This window comes from Pelophylax lessonae (assembly GCF_965119305.1).
Source record: "Pelophylax lessonae genome assembly, chromosome: 4".
NCBI classification, from domain to species: Eukaryota; Metazoa; Chordata; class Amphibia; order Anura; family Ranidae; genus Pelophylax; species Pelophylax lessonae.
Window position 1 is genome coordinate 502,486,117 of NC_138771.1, and position 16,157 is coordinate 502,502,273.

The following is a 16,157-nucleotide window of genomic DNA, read 5'->3' on the forward strand; positions in this document are numbered from 1 at the left end:
GGTAGGGAAACCAAGATAGAAATTAGAAACTCGGGTAGGAAGTGGCGGCCAGTGTACTGAGGGCGCAGGGGCGCCACCCCCATCCATGCATCCGGCCCCCTAATCTGCATGCAGGGGTGCCGGACGCATGGAGTTCAATGGGGTTTTTCTTTTTGGAATCACCTGATTAGAGCCAGAGGCTCTAATAGGGCGATGCAAAGGGTGGACCCGGGGCGCAGAGCAGTGCGTCCCGAGCCCACCCATTGTGTGACAATAGCGAATGAAAATTCGCTGTTGTCATACCAATCCTCCTCCTGGCCAATCAGGAAGCGCGTCCGATACGCGCTTCCTGATTGGCCGCAAGGCAAACCCCATGCCATTGGCCGATGAGGCGGGAGCAGAAGGACTGGAGGAGACGCGCCGCCGGTCACCGCACCGGGACTGAGGAGAAGCCGTTCACCGTTGCTGCTCCAGGTAAGTAAGGGGGCACGCGCGCTGGTCTCTGCATTGGGGGCGTGCGCGCTGGGCCTTGGGCATTAAAATGGGTGGCACACTATACCTTAATTACTGAAGGCCCCTTTCACACTTTTGCGACCTCAAAGTCACGCAATTTTTTTACAGCGTTTTTTGCCTCAAAGCAATGCCCATTACATTTTTCTGTTTGCACCGCCCCAAAAATTTGGAGCACCAGCCGCCACTGCAGCTAGGAGTGACCTCAAACCTGTTGCATACAGCTAAAGGAGGCAAGTTGCACACAAACTGGACAGCGGAGTTGATGATTTAAATCTGTGAGGAAAAGCTGGAATTCTTTAAGTCTGGCACCACATCTTTTACTCTTCTGCTGGTGATCCTGCTAGCAACAATTCTCTGAAGATAACACATGCTATACTGCATCCATTCAGTAACCACTTTGAAACTCTAGAACAGGAAGTGTAGCAGTGTTGTAGCATTACACCTCCCACTCTTCTTCTGCTAACATTAAAGTGCACTGGATTTCTCGCTGGATCAACAGTTACATTTTTTTTTTTTTTTTGTACAAATCGCCGTTTTTGTTTTTTTTTTGTGTAGTAAAGACTTTGGTTTCCTCCATAGGTCCCCCGGATACTCTCCCAGCCAGCTGCGGAATTCTGCTCTTCACCAACTCTACCGAAAGATCCAGAGCTCAGAAAACAAAGGATCAATGACATTATTGATGAAATAACAGGAACTTATAATTTCATGCAGGTTAGACTCCAGAAGTTTGCTTACATTGGGATACATCACCCTTAACCACTTGCCTACAGTGCGCTTTCAGCGCTCTCGCACTTTGAATGACAATTGCGCGGTCATGCTACACTGTACCCATATGAAATTTTTATCATTTTTTTCACACAAATAGAGCTTTCTTTTGGTAGTATTTAATCACCTCTGGGTTATTTTATTTCTTACAAAACAAAATTTTGAAAATAAATACATTTTTCTCCGGCACTGACATCAGTGCCCATAGTGCTGCCAGTCAGTGCCTAGATGAGCAGACACTGATGGGCACTGATTGTGGGCACTGTTGGCACTTTATTTCACTCTTGTGTAATCAGGGCACTTGTGATCAGTGCCCTGATTACATTTCTCTGTGTCCCCTATGAGGAGAGCCGGATAACGGCACTTCTCATTTACATGTGACCGGCTGTGATTGGACACAGCCGATCACATGGGTATAGTCATGTCATTGATTCTTTACCAAGATCTTGATCGCGCCATGTCCTAGCAACACGGCGCGGTCACGATCGCCGCTCCACGCGCCCCCGAGAGGCTGTTCTGGTGCGCCGTCATATGACGGCGTCCCAGGATAATGGGTGCTCCGCCATCATTTGACGGTGGGCGGGTAGTAACTGGTTAAAGTGATACTAAAGATTTTTTTTTAAAGAAAAAAGTTATTCTTGCCTGCCATGTGCAGTGGTTTTGCACCGAGCAGCCCCAATCTTCCAGAGTCCCTTGCCAGTGCTCCTGGTCCCTCCTTCCTGTCTAGTGCTGCCACAGCAAGCAGCTTGCAATGGAGGCAATCAAGCCGCTGCTGTGTCCTTTAATCTATGGGGCTGCGGCTCAGGCCCTGCCCCTCTCACTCTCCTCATTAGCTAACTGACTGATAGCCGGGGCAAATGGTGCCGCTGCTGTGTCTTGGCCAATCAGGGGAGACACTAGTGCACATTGCTGGATCGAGATGAGCCTCAGGTTAGTATTAGGGGGGCTGCTGCAAACTGAAGGTTATCTTCAAGGGATTGTAAAGGCTGAAGCAGCAGCTCTCCTAATACCTGAGGACCCCTCACTGGCTAAAACAGCAGCGTGACGCAATTGGCTCCCACTGCAGTCAGTCAATCAGAGGGGGGCAGGGTCGCAGCTCCTTGTCTGAATGGACATGGGAGGTTTGACTCGGGTGCCCCATAGCAAGCTGCTTGCTGTGGGCTCACTTAGGAGGGAGGGACCGGAGGATCTGGGCCACTCTGTGCAAAACCAACTGCACAGAGCAGGTACGGGTTTGTTTTTTTATTAGAAAAAACAGGACTTTACAATCTAATGCATAGCATGCATTAAGATTAAAAAAACCTTCTTTACAACTCTAATGCATGTACCTGTACATTTTCTCATTTTTCCTTTTTAAGGACTCCATGTTGGATTTTGAGTTTCCTTCTCCAAAAGGGTCTCCTCCACAGCTACCACCAGTCTCTCCTCCAAAAGGTGCGTTGTATACTGTGACGAGCTATTATATTCCAAAATAAACTTTACTGACTTTGTAGTAGGCTTCAAGTATTTGTTTGCAATGATGTTTGTTCCAAACAATTGTTGGCATCTCCTACCTGAAGCTGGCTATATACAAAGTAACTTAATTTGGAATTTTGTTTAATGTTAACTCTTTTTCTCATCGTTAGTGGTGTTCAATCGATGTGCACTGTTAACCATAGTAACTGTTTTTGCAGCATTTAAATTGGAACAAATTTCTAACCGTGTATTTGTTTTTTTTTTTGTTTTTTTTTAACAATTTTACCTTCATTTTACATTTCAAACGTTTGAATGTTTTAAAACGTACAAACTTTTGAAGTACTTTAAGACATTTATGGAGTCCCTAAATGCACTGCGAATTTTCTTACAAATATTCAGAGGAATATCTGAACATTAACTTGAAAATGTACTAGTGTACAACCGCTTTAGATTTGTGGTTGCTTTGGACAGAACATAGGATCTAGTAGATGTACAATTATGGCTGGAGCTTCATTTTTTAAATGGTTGTAACACCAGTCATGCACAATGCAGTTTCTACTAACCACAAGAGGCAGCAGATTTGGAGACACTATCACCAATTGTCCTGCAATCAAGAACAATGTTTGCAATGTGATGGCCTGAGACGTATGAATACAGGTTTTATTGTGCTTCATAATTTAATTCGAAAGCATAAAATCCATTAAACTAATGTGTGATATGGACATTGCAAAACTTGTCTAAAGCTGGAGGGGAGGGTTCCCAGGAAAAAAAATGACTTAACTGGAAGTCTAGCAAAGAATTCAGCAAAGGTGTAGATTAAACTAGAGTATGCAAAATGCTGGTGCCATGTAACCGAATGAATACCAACAGTCTCATTGTGCATGTGAGATGGTGAGGCTGATGAATCTGATCCTACAGTTGAAAATATTGCAATATGCCTGTCTTCCACGTGTATTGTAAGTGAAATAATTCTCTATTTGATGGTCTACTCTTTCCAGTGTGCGTTTTTTCTTTAATGCATCAAATTATCTTATCTTTTAGAGCTGCAGAGGTCAGGACTATTGCATGGTTCTTGGCTGATCTCTCAATTACAATCCTTTTGCCATTTTGTAACATGAACTTGTCCTTCATTTTAGTGTCTACTGAAGCTACACCAATTCAAAAGGACCCCACTGAGCAACCTCGGGAGGTAAGCAACACATTGGATTTTGAGATTTGTGGGTAGGAGGCAAACCTCTCTACAAAATGTGGACTGAAACCTGCTAATGTTTCACTCTGCAATTTGTATGCTCTAGTCCAGAGTAATGCTCTTGATTACCTCTTGCCATTTGGGGGATTATATGCAACCATGCATGTTGGTTTTTTTTTTTCCCCTTTTCGTCTACCTGAATTTCTGGATATTTCGCTGATTAAGGGGTACAGGCTTAACTGGTAGTGGCAGTGGTAAACTATGCATGAGACTGGGACACCAGAAACTATGAAAATGGCTTTTCCTATGCTTATTCAGCAAGGCAGTAAACTAACCAGTTCATTGAAGGATTGCTTGTACAAAGTCGTAGCATAATACAAAACCTCTGTCCAAGCCACTAACACTATACTGGATTCTCTCAGGGTGTCGCCTAATGGGCCCCCCTTAAAACGGGCAGCATACATATTTCATGCTGTGCATGCTCATAGGTTCAAGACAAACCAGTCTATAGTGCAGTGGTTAGTTTTACATTCACACCTGCGTATAGTCATGGGTTTGAGCTGCACCATAGTTGACTTCCAAGTCTAAAGGCTCAAGGTTTACATTCTATGCATGAAGATGAAACAACCCTTCTCTGTGCAGCAGCCCCTCCTAATGCTTACCCGAGCCCCATCTTGATCCAGCAATGTGCACGAGTCTTGGCTCTCCCTCATTGGCTGAGACAGCAGCGGAAGGCATTGGGTCCCACTGCTGTCACAGCCAGTAAGCCAATGAGGGGGCAGGGCTGAGCTGCAGCTGTGTGAATGACTTGGGAATGAGCATGCTTGGATGCCCCCATTGCAAGCTGCTTGTTTGAGGGCAGAAGGGAGGTGCCAAAAGTGCTGCGCAAGGGACCCGTGAAGATAAAGCCTTTTAATATCCCTTTCAGTCTGTTGTCACGAATTATCACTTTCAGTCTTTCAGTCTGTTGTGTAGTAAAAACCCCATTTCACTCTTGACAGACTGTGCACGGTCATTTAATTTTAGTGTTAATGTCAATGTCAGCAGTCGGAGAACCAGAGACTCCTGAGTCAGTATATCTTGAGTCAGCACAGATATAGACCTGTGGACAGTTGATGCAATTGGTGAGGTTGAACTAATATGTGGACCTAGGCCTTATCCCACAAAGTTGTATAGCTTCGTGCTCCAGGGCCAAGAGCAGAAACTAAAGTTGAGCTAAACCAACCGGTTTCCCAAAACACATTTAGCTACTTGCCAGCTGGGCTAATTTTGATATTAAAGATGTTGAAATTACACTGAACAAAATTATAAACGCAACACTTAGTTCAGCTCATGGAAAATGGGGGCAAAAACAAAGATCTACAACTTTTTCTATTTACTCAAAAGGCCGATTTCTCTCAAATATTCACAAACCGGTCTGTTTAAATCTGTTAGTGAGCACTTTGCCAAGATCCATCCACCTCACAGGTGTGGCATATCGAGATACTGATTGGACAGCATAATTAAAAGGGAAAATCCGTGCTTGGGATAAGTGAGACTGTGGGAGTTTTGACTGCAGCCTACCTCTTAAATGTTCACACAAGTGAACAGCAAATGGAAGTTTGGATGGGGAGGTAAATGGCGCTGTCAAGTGTATGAAGGTGTATAAATTCGATACGTTTTAAATACATGTGTTGATAAACTTTATACCTTAAATATATAAATAAAACCTCAAATATTCAGGTTTAACAAACTACTAAATAACCAATGAGGGTGTATATAAAGTGACTGAGTGTCTTCCATTAATTCAAATATCCTTAGTGAACCAAGTGCAAATAACAATCAAGATCCAAGAAAAAGTGCTAGTGGCTGCTTGTGAATAAGCTCCAATCAATAGAGCAAGCCTAAAACGGGCAGGTGCAAATGGATACGGAATAGTATCACATCTGATAATCTAAATAAAAAGTGCTAATAATGCAAGGTGATGTGATTCCAAAATCGCATGATAAACGGAAACAAAGGTGGATGAGCTCCAATAAATAGGGCAAGCCCCAAAAGGGCAGGTGCAAGTGGATACTAGTAGTCTAAGTTGAAAAGTGCTAGTGTAAGGTGATGCGATTCCAAAGTCGCATGATAAACGGAAACAAAGGTGGATAAAAATTCAGGCAAAAGGATAAATAAGTGGTTTGGGGTGGAATATAACTTTCCAAGAGTTAATATAAATAGTCCCAATCGCACAAAGGATGCTCCAGTGCAGGGTTAAATCAGTGCAGCGTCCCTTCAAAGGTAACTTAAGTGCTTCCATTGGATCTTCAAGTGTGTCTGGTGTGATGGGTCAGTAGTGCTCCCCTCACTCCCAGAACCGCACTTACCAGAAAGGGGAACCCCTACAGGGGATATGGGCCTATATTCCGGATGGGGCGTAGTTCCAATGCCCCTCAGTGTTCCTCCCTGGGTTCCTCTGTAAGGATCCTATGCCCTTGGATGCCTGGGGACGATCAATGGGGGTCTTATGGCGTGGTAGCTCAGTGTCCAGATGTAATCCGGGTACACATAAGAGGAAAGAAGGCTCGAATATTGAAGTACCGTTTTTAAAAGCATTTATAAAGTACTCACATTAAAAAGAAGCAAATTAGGCATAAAAGTAAGCATACACCGTATAGTATGCAATGCTGGGGCTCTTCCGAGCGCTGTGCATTCAGGGTAACCGGAACTGCGTTCCAACAGAGGCAGTAGTGACGCTCTACATGTTTTGTCTATCCGATATCATCAGTAGTGGCGTCACTGTGCCACACATGTTTGCACTTTACTGGGTTCACTAAGGATATTTGAATTAATAATTGAAGACACTCAGTCACTTTATATACACCCTCATTTTTGCATTTTTGCAGGAGGATCACTTGTGTTTTTTTTTTTTTTTTATCACTACTGGTTATTTAGTAGTTAACCTGCATTAATTGAGGTTTTATTTATATATTTAGGGTACATGAAGTGTTTAAGTTTTCATCAACACACGTATTTAACACTTATTTGACAGTGCAATCATAACTTATCGAATTTATACACCTTCATACACTTGACAGTGCCATTTACCTCCCCACCCAACCTTCTGGTTGGACAGCATGATTATTGCACAGGCTGGCCACAAAGGCCACTCTAAAATGTGCAGTTTTCTCTGTCGCTCATTGACAGACGCAGTCCTCTTGATTAATAACACATTGGGTTATACTGCCCTCTACAGGAGTAGGACACTAGACGGAAGGAAAACATTCTGGCCACACCTTAGGGGCAGTCCCAGAGGGTATATCCTCTCACTTCCTGCTACAGGATGTCAGTTTTTTTCTGTCTAGTTAGGAGTAAGGCAGGGAGGATCTGCGGTCTCAGGGACCGATCTTCCATCTTGCTTTACTATCGCGGGCTTTAATGGCCTGGCCATTGAGACTCAGGTACTGAAGGACAAGGGTTTGTCAGCTTCAGTTATTCCTACTCTAATCAAAGCAAGGAAGGCGACTTCCAGCAAAGTCTATTATTGCATGGAGGTCTTATATTGCGTGATGTGAATCGCTTGGATTTCCCCCACGTACCTATTCAGTGACCTGAATTTTGGCCTTTCTGCAACAGGGGGTTGAGCAGAAGCTGTCCTTTAGCACTATCAAGGGTCAGGTTTCAGCGTTGGCAATCTTCTTTCAGAAACCTTTGGCTACTCATTCCTTGGTGCGGAATTTCATCCAGGGGGTGCGGCACCTGGCTCCGCCAATGCGTGCACCCTTACCGCCCTGGGATCTTAATTTAGTGTTGTCGGTTCTTCAGAAACCTCCCTTTGAAGATATTGGGGAGATTCCCTTGCTTACATTATCCCAGAAGGTGGCCTTCTTGGATTACTTCTGCACGCAGGGTGCCAGAACTGGCCGCATTATCTTGTCGTTCCCCATATCTGGTGGTTCATAGGGATAAGGTGGTTCTTCGTCCGAATCCATCCTTCCTAAAGTGGTTTCAGAGTTTCATCTGAATAAGAATATTGTTACCTTCCCTGTGTCCTAAGCCTAGCCATCCTTGGGAGGTTGCATTACACTCCTTGGATGGGGTTCAGACAATCAGGGTACACTTGACTACTACAAACTCGTTTCGTAAAACGGATTCACTTTTTGTGATCACGGATAGCCCTAGAAAGGGGTTGCCTGTTTCTGCCGCGACCATCCCTAGATGGATCAGATAGACGGTGGTACAGGCTTATTCTATTAAGGGTCTGAATCCCCCGTTCCCTGTTAAGGCGCACTCTATTCGGGCGCTTAGTGTTTCCTGGGCCTTCCGCCATCAGGCGTCAGTGGTCCAGGTTTTCAAGGTGACTACTTGGTCGTCGGTTCATACCTTTACAAAATTATATATGGTTGATGTGATGGCATCGTCGGATGCCTCTTTTTGGCCGCAAGGTTCCTGCAGGCCGCTGTGTGAGGAGACTGTTGGTCTACCTCAAGGGTTTGTGAGGTTTTTCACTTAGGTCTCATCCTTTTGCTCGATAAGTCCTTGATGCTTCTGGTTGGCTCCGGTTGGGCCTTCTGGATTTTGATTTGTTATCCCACCCCTCATTTGTGGCACTGCTTTGGGCGTCCCAATGTGTTATTAATCAAGAGGACTGTGTCTGTCAATGAGCGACAGAAAAATGGATTTTCTCTATCGCTCATTGACAGACGTAGTCCTCAGTGATTCAACACCCTCGGGTTATGCTGCCCTCTACAGGAGTAGGACTAGACGGGAAAGAAAACGTTCTGGCCACACCCTAGGGGCAGTCCCAGAGGGTATATCCTCTCACTTCCTGCTGTAGCAAATCAGTTTTTTTTGTCTAGTTAGGAGTAAGGACCTAGATCCTTGCTGGGATCTTCGGTCCTGGCAGGATTTTTTTCTTAGAAAAGATTTTTTAGACCGCTTTTTTTCTCCAGTGTTCCTGTGAGATCTTCAAGCAAGAAAGCTGAACTGGGCGACGGGCTGGATGTTGAGATCCAGTGGTCACCCCAGTTCAGCCTACGAGCGCGTGCAGGCCATAGCTCCGCGCTGGGTCGGCCGCGACATAGTCCCACTGGACGGGGACTGACCCTGCGAGTTAAACGTCTCGCTGAAACGCCAAAGACCATGAGTCGCGGCATCCGTATTGGTCAACAGCCCTCCTACCTCGGTGGAGAGGGGTACTGTCAGGAGTTGGCGCCCGCCTGGTTCCAGTATGGTGAGTAGTATGTTCCCCCTTTCCCCCTGACGGGTCTTGTGGTGAACGCAGGCCCCTCTCTGTAATGGTAAGGATGGGTTCCCCTCTATCCTATAACATGTCACAGATCCCCCTAATTGAGTGTGATTTTTGTGTACAAGAAGCCAGGAGGCTTGGTTTGGGAGCTGACAATCTAATTGTAAAGATGTGAAAATGATTGTAGTCAGTGGCAGTACTAGAACTTTACTGTGATAGTATAAGGTATCCTACCTGTCAGTAGCCACAGGGCGATGTCTATACATGTATACTGCATCCCAGATCATTCCTCCAGCTAGCAGATGCCTCCCGACGGCCACGGACCGCATACGGCCCGCCAGGGTCAGGTACCGCTGACCACCATGAGGGTGAAGGGTTGTGAGGCCGAGATCCTTCTGCAGACATGCCGCTATTCTGTGCAGGCCGCCGCCATTGTCTGATAGATCGCACGAGGCTGCCATTTTGGTGTAGCCTCGTGTCTCCAGCATGGGGGCGGCCATGTTTGAGGTGACTCAAACACCTCGTGGAGCCAGGGGGAGGCGCTGGCAGGCGTGTTAAGGGGCGGAGCCGCCTCCTTTACCCAGGAAATGGGGCCAAAGACTTCCTGTCTGTAACAGGACAGCACTGAGCAAGCCGATGAAAACTTCTGTGCATCAGGGATGAGCCTTGGGGTCTCTCTCTCTCTCTGTGGGGTCCAAAAAGGCAGGTAACACTGAGGGGCGCTGTTGCGACTGGGACACAAAAAAATTTTTTTTTACTTTGTCATTTTTTGTCGCTGGCAAGTGTCTTGTATAATCATTGACCCTGCCGCATAGGTATCCCCACCTGATCCCCTCAAAGTGGCCGCAGGACCCTCCCTTACCCCACTTGTTGTTAATGCATTATCGGCAGTTTTGGAGTCTTTGGTATCCTGGGTGGAGGTGGCCTGTCAGGGACGGGGGTCAAGTAGCGACCCCCGCCTACCCCTATTGTTTATCAGATACAATGCAGTTGCAGGTCCCTCCTAGGGGGCTGTTGTCTCAGGTAATATCTCCTCAGCAGTGAGGAGCACGTTTTTGCCTCCGCCATAGCACAAGAGTGGTGGATGCACTAGTTGTGTCCGTCCGGGAAACCTTTAGTCTTGAGGTTACACCGGCAGAGGTAGCTGAGACTGAGATTCCTTTTTTGGTACTTATTAGCCTACCAAAAGGGCGAAGGATTTTCCTTTACCCAAATGGGGTCGTTTCGAAATGAACCCCTGTTATTTCCAAACGCATGGCTAGGCGCTATCCGTTTGAGGAATTCCTCTTTATAGGATAGACGGTACCACCTGCTGTCTTGCCACAGACTGTTAGGATAAAGGACCTCGTAACTAACGAGGACCTTCCTTTTCTGCTCATAAGAGTTGTTCGTTCCGCGAGGGCCCCTTTAGAGGGGTTTCAAAGGGCGCTGGTCGGCTAAACAAAGAGTCCGGCTCAGCCAAGCCTGAAGAATATAGCCTGACGCGCCCCTACCCATCTCTGGGGTGGGGGGGTTGTCTTCACCGGTTTCTGGAGGACACAGGATCGAGTTTCGATCACTTCCACCGGTGCGATTCTTCCCTTCTAACATTGAACGGTTTCAGGGGTTCTATTCGAACCTATTCACAATGCCCAGGAAAGAGGGCAAGGTGCGTCCAAATCTGGACTTGGGAAGAAATAGAGTCCATCCGTACAGTGGTGGCCTCCCTGCAGCAGGGGGATTTCCTGGTGTCCATAGACATTTAGAAGGCCTATCTTTATATCCCCATCATTGCAGGACATCAGCGTTTTTCTTCGCTTTCCCAAAGATCATCCCTGGTTCCCACCAGGAGACTGAACTATCTGGGCCTAAGGTTGGATACATCCTTGCGGAGAAACTCCAGAAGGTTCAGTCAACGATTCGGATGTTGCTGTCCGTCAATTGGCTGGGACTGATGGTGGCCTTCTTAGAGGCAGTACCGTATACCCAGTCTCATACCCAAATTTTCCTGAAGGAGATTCTTTTTTAATGGAATCAGAATTCCGATTCCCTGGACAATCGGATCCGGTTGAGCGAGCGGACCAGGAAGTCTCTGATGCTCAACCAGGGGAAGTCATTTCTTCCGATAGTATCCAGATTACCAATAGGGTATCGGAACTGAGAGCTATCAGATTTTGTCTGATTTACTGGATCGAGCAGCTCTAGAGCAGCCCGATTCAGATCCAATCGCATATGGCCTCTTCATCCAGAGGTTTTTCACTAGCTGTCCCTTCATTGGGACATCCCGGATGTGGATCTGTTGGCACCTTGGCTCAACAGGAAGGTGCGGAGGTTTGTAGCTCGCACCGCGATCCTCTAGCGGACGTAGCAGAAACGCTAATCGTCCCGTGGGGGTAGTATCAGCTACGGCATGCCTTCCATCCTCTCAAGTTGCTGCGGGAACTTCTTCGCAGGATAGAGGTGGAGGGAATTCCAGTTATTCTGGAAATTCCGGACTGACCTCGTCGAGCCTGGTACGCCGACTTGGTGAGGCTAGTCGCGGACGCTCCTTGGAGACTTTCTCTCAGGGAGGATTTGCGGTCTCAGGGACCGATCTTCCATCTTGCTTTACAGTCGCTGGCTTAATGGCCTGGCCATTGAGACCCAGGTAGTGAAGGACAAGGGAGTGTCAGCTTCAGTTATTCCTACTTCCAGTTAAAGCAAGGAAAGCGACTTCCAGCACATGGAAGTCTTATATTGCGTGGTGTGAATCTCTTGGATTTCCCCCACATACCTATTCGGTGATCCGAATCTTGGTCTGTCTGCAACAAGGGGTTGAGCAGAAACTATCCTTGAGCACGATTAAGGGTCAGGTTTTCGGCGTTAGCAATCTTCTTTTTAGAAACCTTTGGCTAATCATTCCTTGGTGCGGAATTTCATCCAGGGGGTGCGACAGCTGGCTCCGCCAGTGCGCGCACCCTTATCGCCTGGGATCTTAATTTAGTGTGGTCGGTTCTTCAGAAACTTCTCTTTGAAGATATCAGGGAGATTCCCTTGCTTACATTATCTCAGAAGGTGGCCTTCTTGGTGGCCATTACTTCTGTACGCAGGGTGTCAAGAACTGGCCGCATTATCCTGTCGTTCCCCAGATCTGGTGGTTCATAGGGATAAGGTGGTTCTTCTTCCGAATCCATCCTTCCTAAAGTGGTTTTCGTAAGACGGACTCACTTTTGTGATCACGGATAGCCCTTGAAGGGGACTGCCTGTGTCTGCCGCGACCATATCTAGATGGATCAGTCAGACGGTGGTACAGGCTTATTCTATTAAGGGTCGGAATCCTCCGTTTCCTGTTAGGGCGCACTTCACTCGAGCGCTCAGTACTTCCTGGGCCTATCGCCATCAGGTGTCAGTGGTCCAGGTATGTAAGGCGGCCACCTGGTCGTCAGTACATACCTTTACAAAATTTTATAAGATTGATGTGATGGCATCGGCGGATGCCTCATTTGGCCGCAAGGTTTTGCAGGCCGCAATTTGAGGAGACCGGTGGTCTACCTCAAGGGTTTTTTTCTGTTGAAAAATTTCTGTTGAGTCTCATCACTGAGGATGAGCATGGTAAACTTCTAGTTGGCACCGGTTGGGCCTTCTAGATTGGATTTGATTTCCATTTTCCCACCCCTCATTTGTGGTACTGCTTTGGGACGTCCCGAGGGTGTTGAATCACCGAGGACTACGTCTGTCAATGAGCGATAGAGAAAAATGGATTTTTGTAAAATCTTACCGTAAAATCCTTTTCTCTTAGCTCATTGACAGACGTAGTACCCGCCCCTCTGTTTTTGAGTTGGGTTGGGTTAAATTCTCAACACTGCTTTGTGACATAACTGATTTGCTAGAGCAGGAAGTGAGAGGATATACCCTCTGGGACTGCCCCTAGGGTGTGGCCAGAACGTTTTCTTTCCTGTCTAGTCCTACTCCTGTAGAGGGCAGCATAACCCGAGGGTGTTGAATCACCGAGGACTACGTCTGTCAATGAGCTAAGAGAAAAGGATTTTACAAAAATCCATTTTTTGTAAAATCTTACCGTAAAATCCTTTTCTCTTAAGCTCATTGACAGACTCAGTACCCGCCCCTCGTTTTTTTTGAGTGGGGTTTGGTTAAATTCCCTGACACTGCTTTGTGACATAACTGACATCCTGTAGCAGGAAGTGAGGATATACCCTCTGGGACTGCCCCTAAGGTGTGGCCAGAATGTTTTCCTTCCATCTAGTGTCCTACTCCTGTAGAGGGCAGTATAACCCAATGTGTTATTAATCAAGAGGACTGCGTCTGTCAATGAGCTTAAGAGAAAAGGATTTTCTCTATCGCTCATTGACAGACGTAGTCCTCGGTGATACAGCACCTTCGGGTTATGTTGCCTCCACAGGAGTAGGACTAGACAGGAAATAAAATGCTCTGGCCACACCCTAGGGGCAGTCCCAGAGGGTATATCCTCTCTCTCTGCCTCAGCAAATCAGTTTTTTTCTGTCTAGTCAGGAGTAAGGACCTAGATACCTTGCTGGGATCTTCGGTCCTGGCAGGATTTTTTTCTTAGAAAATAATTTTTTAAGACAGCTTTTTTTCTCCAGTGTTCCTGTGAGATCTTCAAGCAAGAAAGCTGAACTGGGCGACGGGCTGGATGTTGAGATCCAGTGGTCACCCCAGTTCAGCCTACGAGCGCGTGCAGGCCCTAGCTCCGCGCTGGGTCGGCCGCGACATAGTCCCACTGGACGAGGACTGACCCTGCGAGTTAAACGTCTTGCTGAAACGCCAAAGACCATGAGTCACGGCGCCCGTATTGGTCGACAGCCCTCCCACCCCGGTGGAGAGGGGTACTGTCAGGAGTTGGCGCCCGCCTTCCTTCCTAAAGTGGTTTTCGTAAGACGGACTCACTTTTTGTGATCACGGATAGCCCTTGAAGGGGGTTGCCTGTGTCTGCCGCGACCATATCTACATGGATCAGTCAGACGGTGGTACAGGCTTATTCTATTAAGGGTCGGAATCCTCCGTTCCCTGTTAGGGCGCACTTCACTCGAGCGCTCAGTACTTCCTGGGCCTTTCGCCATCAGGCGTCGGTGGTCCAGGTATGTAAAGCGGCCACTTGGTCGTCGGTACATACCTTTACAAAATTTTATAAAATTGATGTGATGGCATCGGCGGATGCCTCATTTGGCCGCAAGATTTTGCAGGCCGCAATTTGAGGAGACCGGTGGTCTACCTCGAGGGTTTTTTTCTGTTTGAAAATTTTTTTGTTGAGTCTCATCATTAAGGATGAGCATTGTAAACTTCTAGTTGGCACCGGTTGGGCCTTCTAGATTTGGATTTGATTTCCATTTTCCCACCCCTCATTTGTGATACTGCTCTGGGACTTCCCGAAGGTGCTGTATCACCGAGGACTACGTCTGTCAATGAGCGATAGAGAAAAATTGATTTTTGTAAAATCTTACCGTAAAATCCTTTTCTCTTAGCTCATTGACAGACGTAGTACCCGCCCCTCTGTTTTTTTTGAGTTGGGTTGGGTTCAATTCTCTAAGGACTGCTTTTATGACATAACTGATTTGCTGAGGCAGAGAGAGAGGATATACCCTCTGGGACTGCCCCTAGGGTGTGGCCAGAGCATTTTCTCCTGTGGAGGCAACATAACCCGAAGGTGCTGTATCACCGAGGACTACATCTGTCAATGAGCTAAGAGAAAAGGATTTTACGGTAAGATTTTACAAAAATCCATTTTTACTGTATCTGGATGGGGGGGGGGGGGGGTCCAAAAACCAGTCAGTGTGGTGTGACCACAAATTGCCTCACGCAGTGCAACACATCTCCTTCTCAGAGTTGATTAAGTGGTTTGTGCCTGTGGAATGTTGGTCCACTCTTCAATGGCTGTGTGAAGTTGCTGGATACTGGCAGGACCTGGAACACGTTGTCGTATACGCAGATCCAGAGCATCCCAAACATGCTCAATGGGTGACTTGTCCAGTGAGTATGCTGGCCATGCAAGAACTGGGATGTTAGCTGCAAGGAATTGTGTACAGATCCTAGCAATTTGGGGCCATGCATTATCTTGCTGCAACATGAGGTGATGGTTGTGGATGAATGGCACAACAATGGGCCTCAGGATCTCATCACAGTATCTCTGTGCATTCAAAATGCCATCAATAAAATGCACCTGTGTTCGTTGTCCATAACCTATGCCTGCCCATACTATAACCCCACCGCCACCATGGGCCATTCAATCCACATCGTTGACATCCGCAAATTGCTAACCCACACAATGCCATTCATGTCTACCCTGTACAGTGAAAACAGGAATTCATCCGTGAAGAGAACACCTCTCATGCCAGATGCCTTTGAATGTGAGCCTTTGCCTGCTCACTTTGGTTACAAAGACGAACTGCATGAGGATGACGAGCATGCAGATGAGCTTCCCTGAGACAGTTTTGACAGTGTGTGCAGAATTTATTTTGGTTATGCAAACCGATTGTTGCAGCAGCTGTCTGGGTGGCTGGTCTCAGATCTTGGAGGTGAAGATGCTGGATTTGTAGGTCCTGGGCTGGTGTGATTACATGTGGTCTGCGGTGAGGCCAGTTTGATGTTCTGCCAAATTCTCTGAAACTCCTTTGGAGACCGCTTATGGTAGAGAAATGAACATTCAATTTAGGCATCTGGTGGATACTCCTGCAGTCAGCATGCCAATTGCATGCTCCCTCAATCTGAGGCATTGTGCGGTGATAAAACTGCACATTTTAGGGTGGCCTTTTGTGGCCAGCCTAAGGCACACCTGTGCAATAATCATGCTGTCTAATCAACATCTCGATATGCCAAACCTGTGAGGTGGATGGATTATCTTTGCAAAGAAGTGCTCACTAACCGATTTAGCCAGATTTGTGAACAATATTTGAGACTAGGCCTTTTGTTCTGTTCTCACTACACGTATGCCCCAGGCGTATGCAGCTCAACATACAGCTAAACCTTTAATCCTGCAATAACCAGTCCTTTTGTAACTTAAGGCTTTATTCTAGAGATAGAATAGTGGTCACAGGTTACAAGTTAGAATGG

General features: G+C 46.7%; 1 protein-coding gene across 1 annotated transcript in view; it reads left to right on the top strand.

Moving 5' to 3' along the window:
• CAPRIN2 (caprin family member 2) overlaps nucleotides 1-16,157 on the top strand; it is a gene marked incomplete at its 3' end in the record, with an annotated part of 157,324 nt that overhangs the window by 90,881 nt on the left and 50,286 nt on the right. The window contains exons 12-14 of the mRNA XM_082255938.1: nucleotides 1,072-1,203; nucleotides 2,616-2,691; nucleotides 3,849-3,901. Of these exons, the coding sequence (XP_082112064.1) occupies nucleotides 1,072-1,203; nucleotides 2,616-2,691; nucleotides 3,849-3,901 (261 nt within the window). The remainder of the gene's footprint in view (nucleotides 1-1,071; nucleotides 1,204-2,615; nucleotides 2,692-3,848; nucleotides 3,902-16,157) is intronic.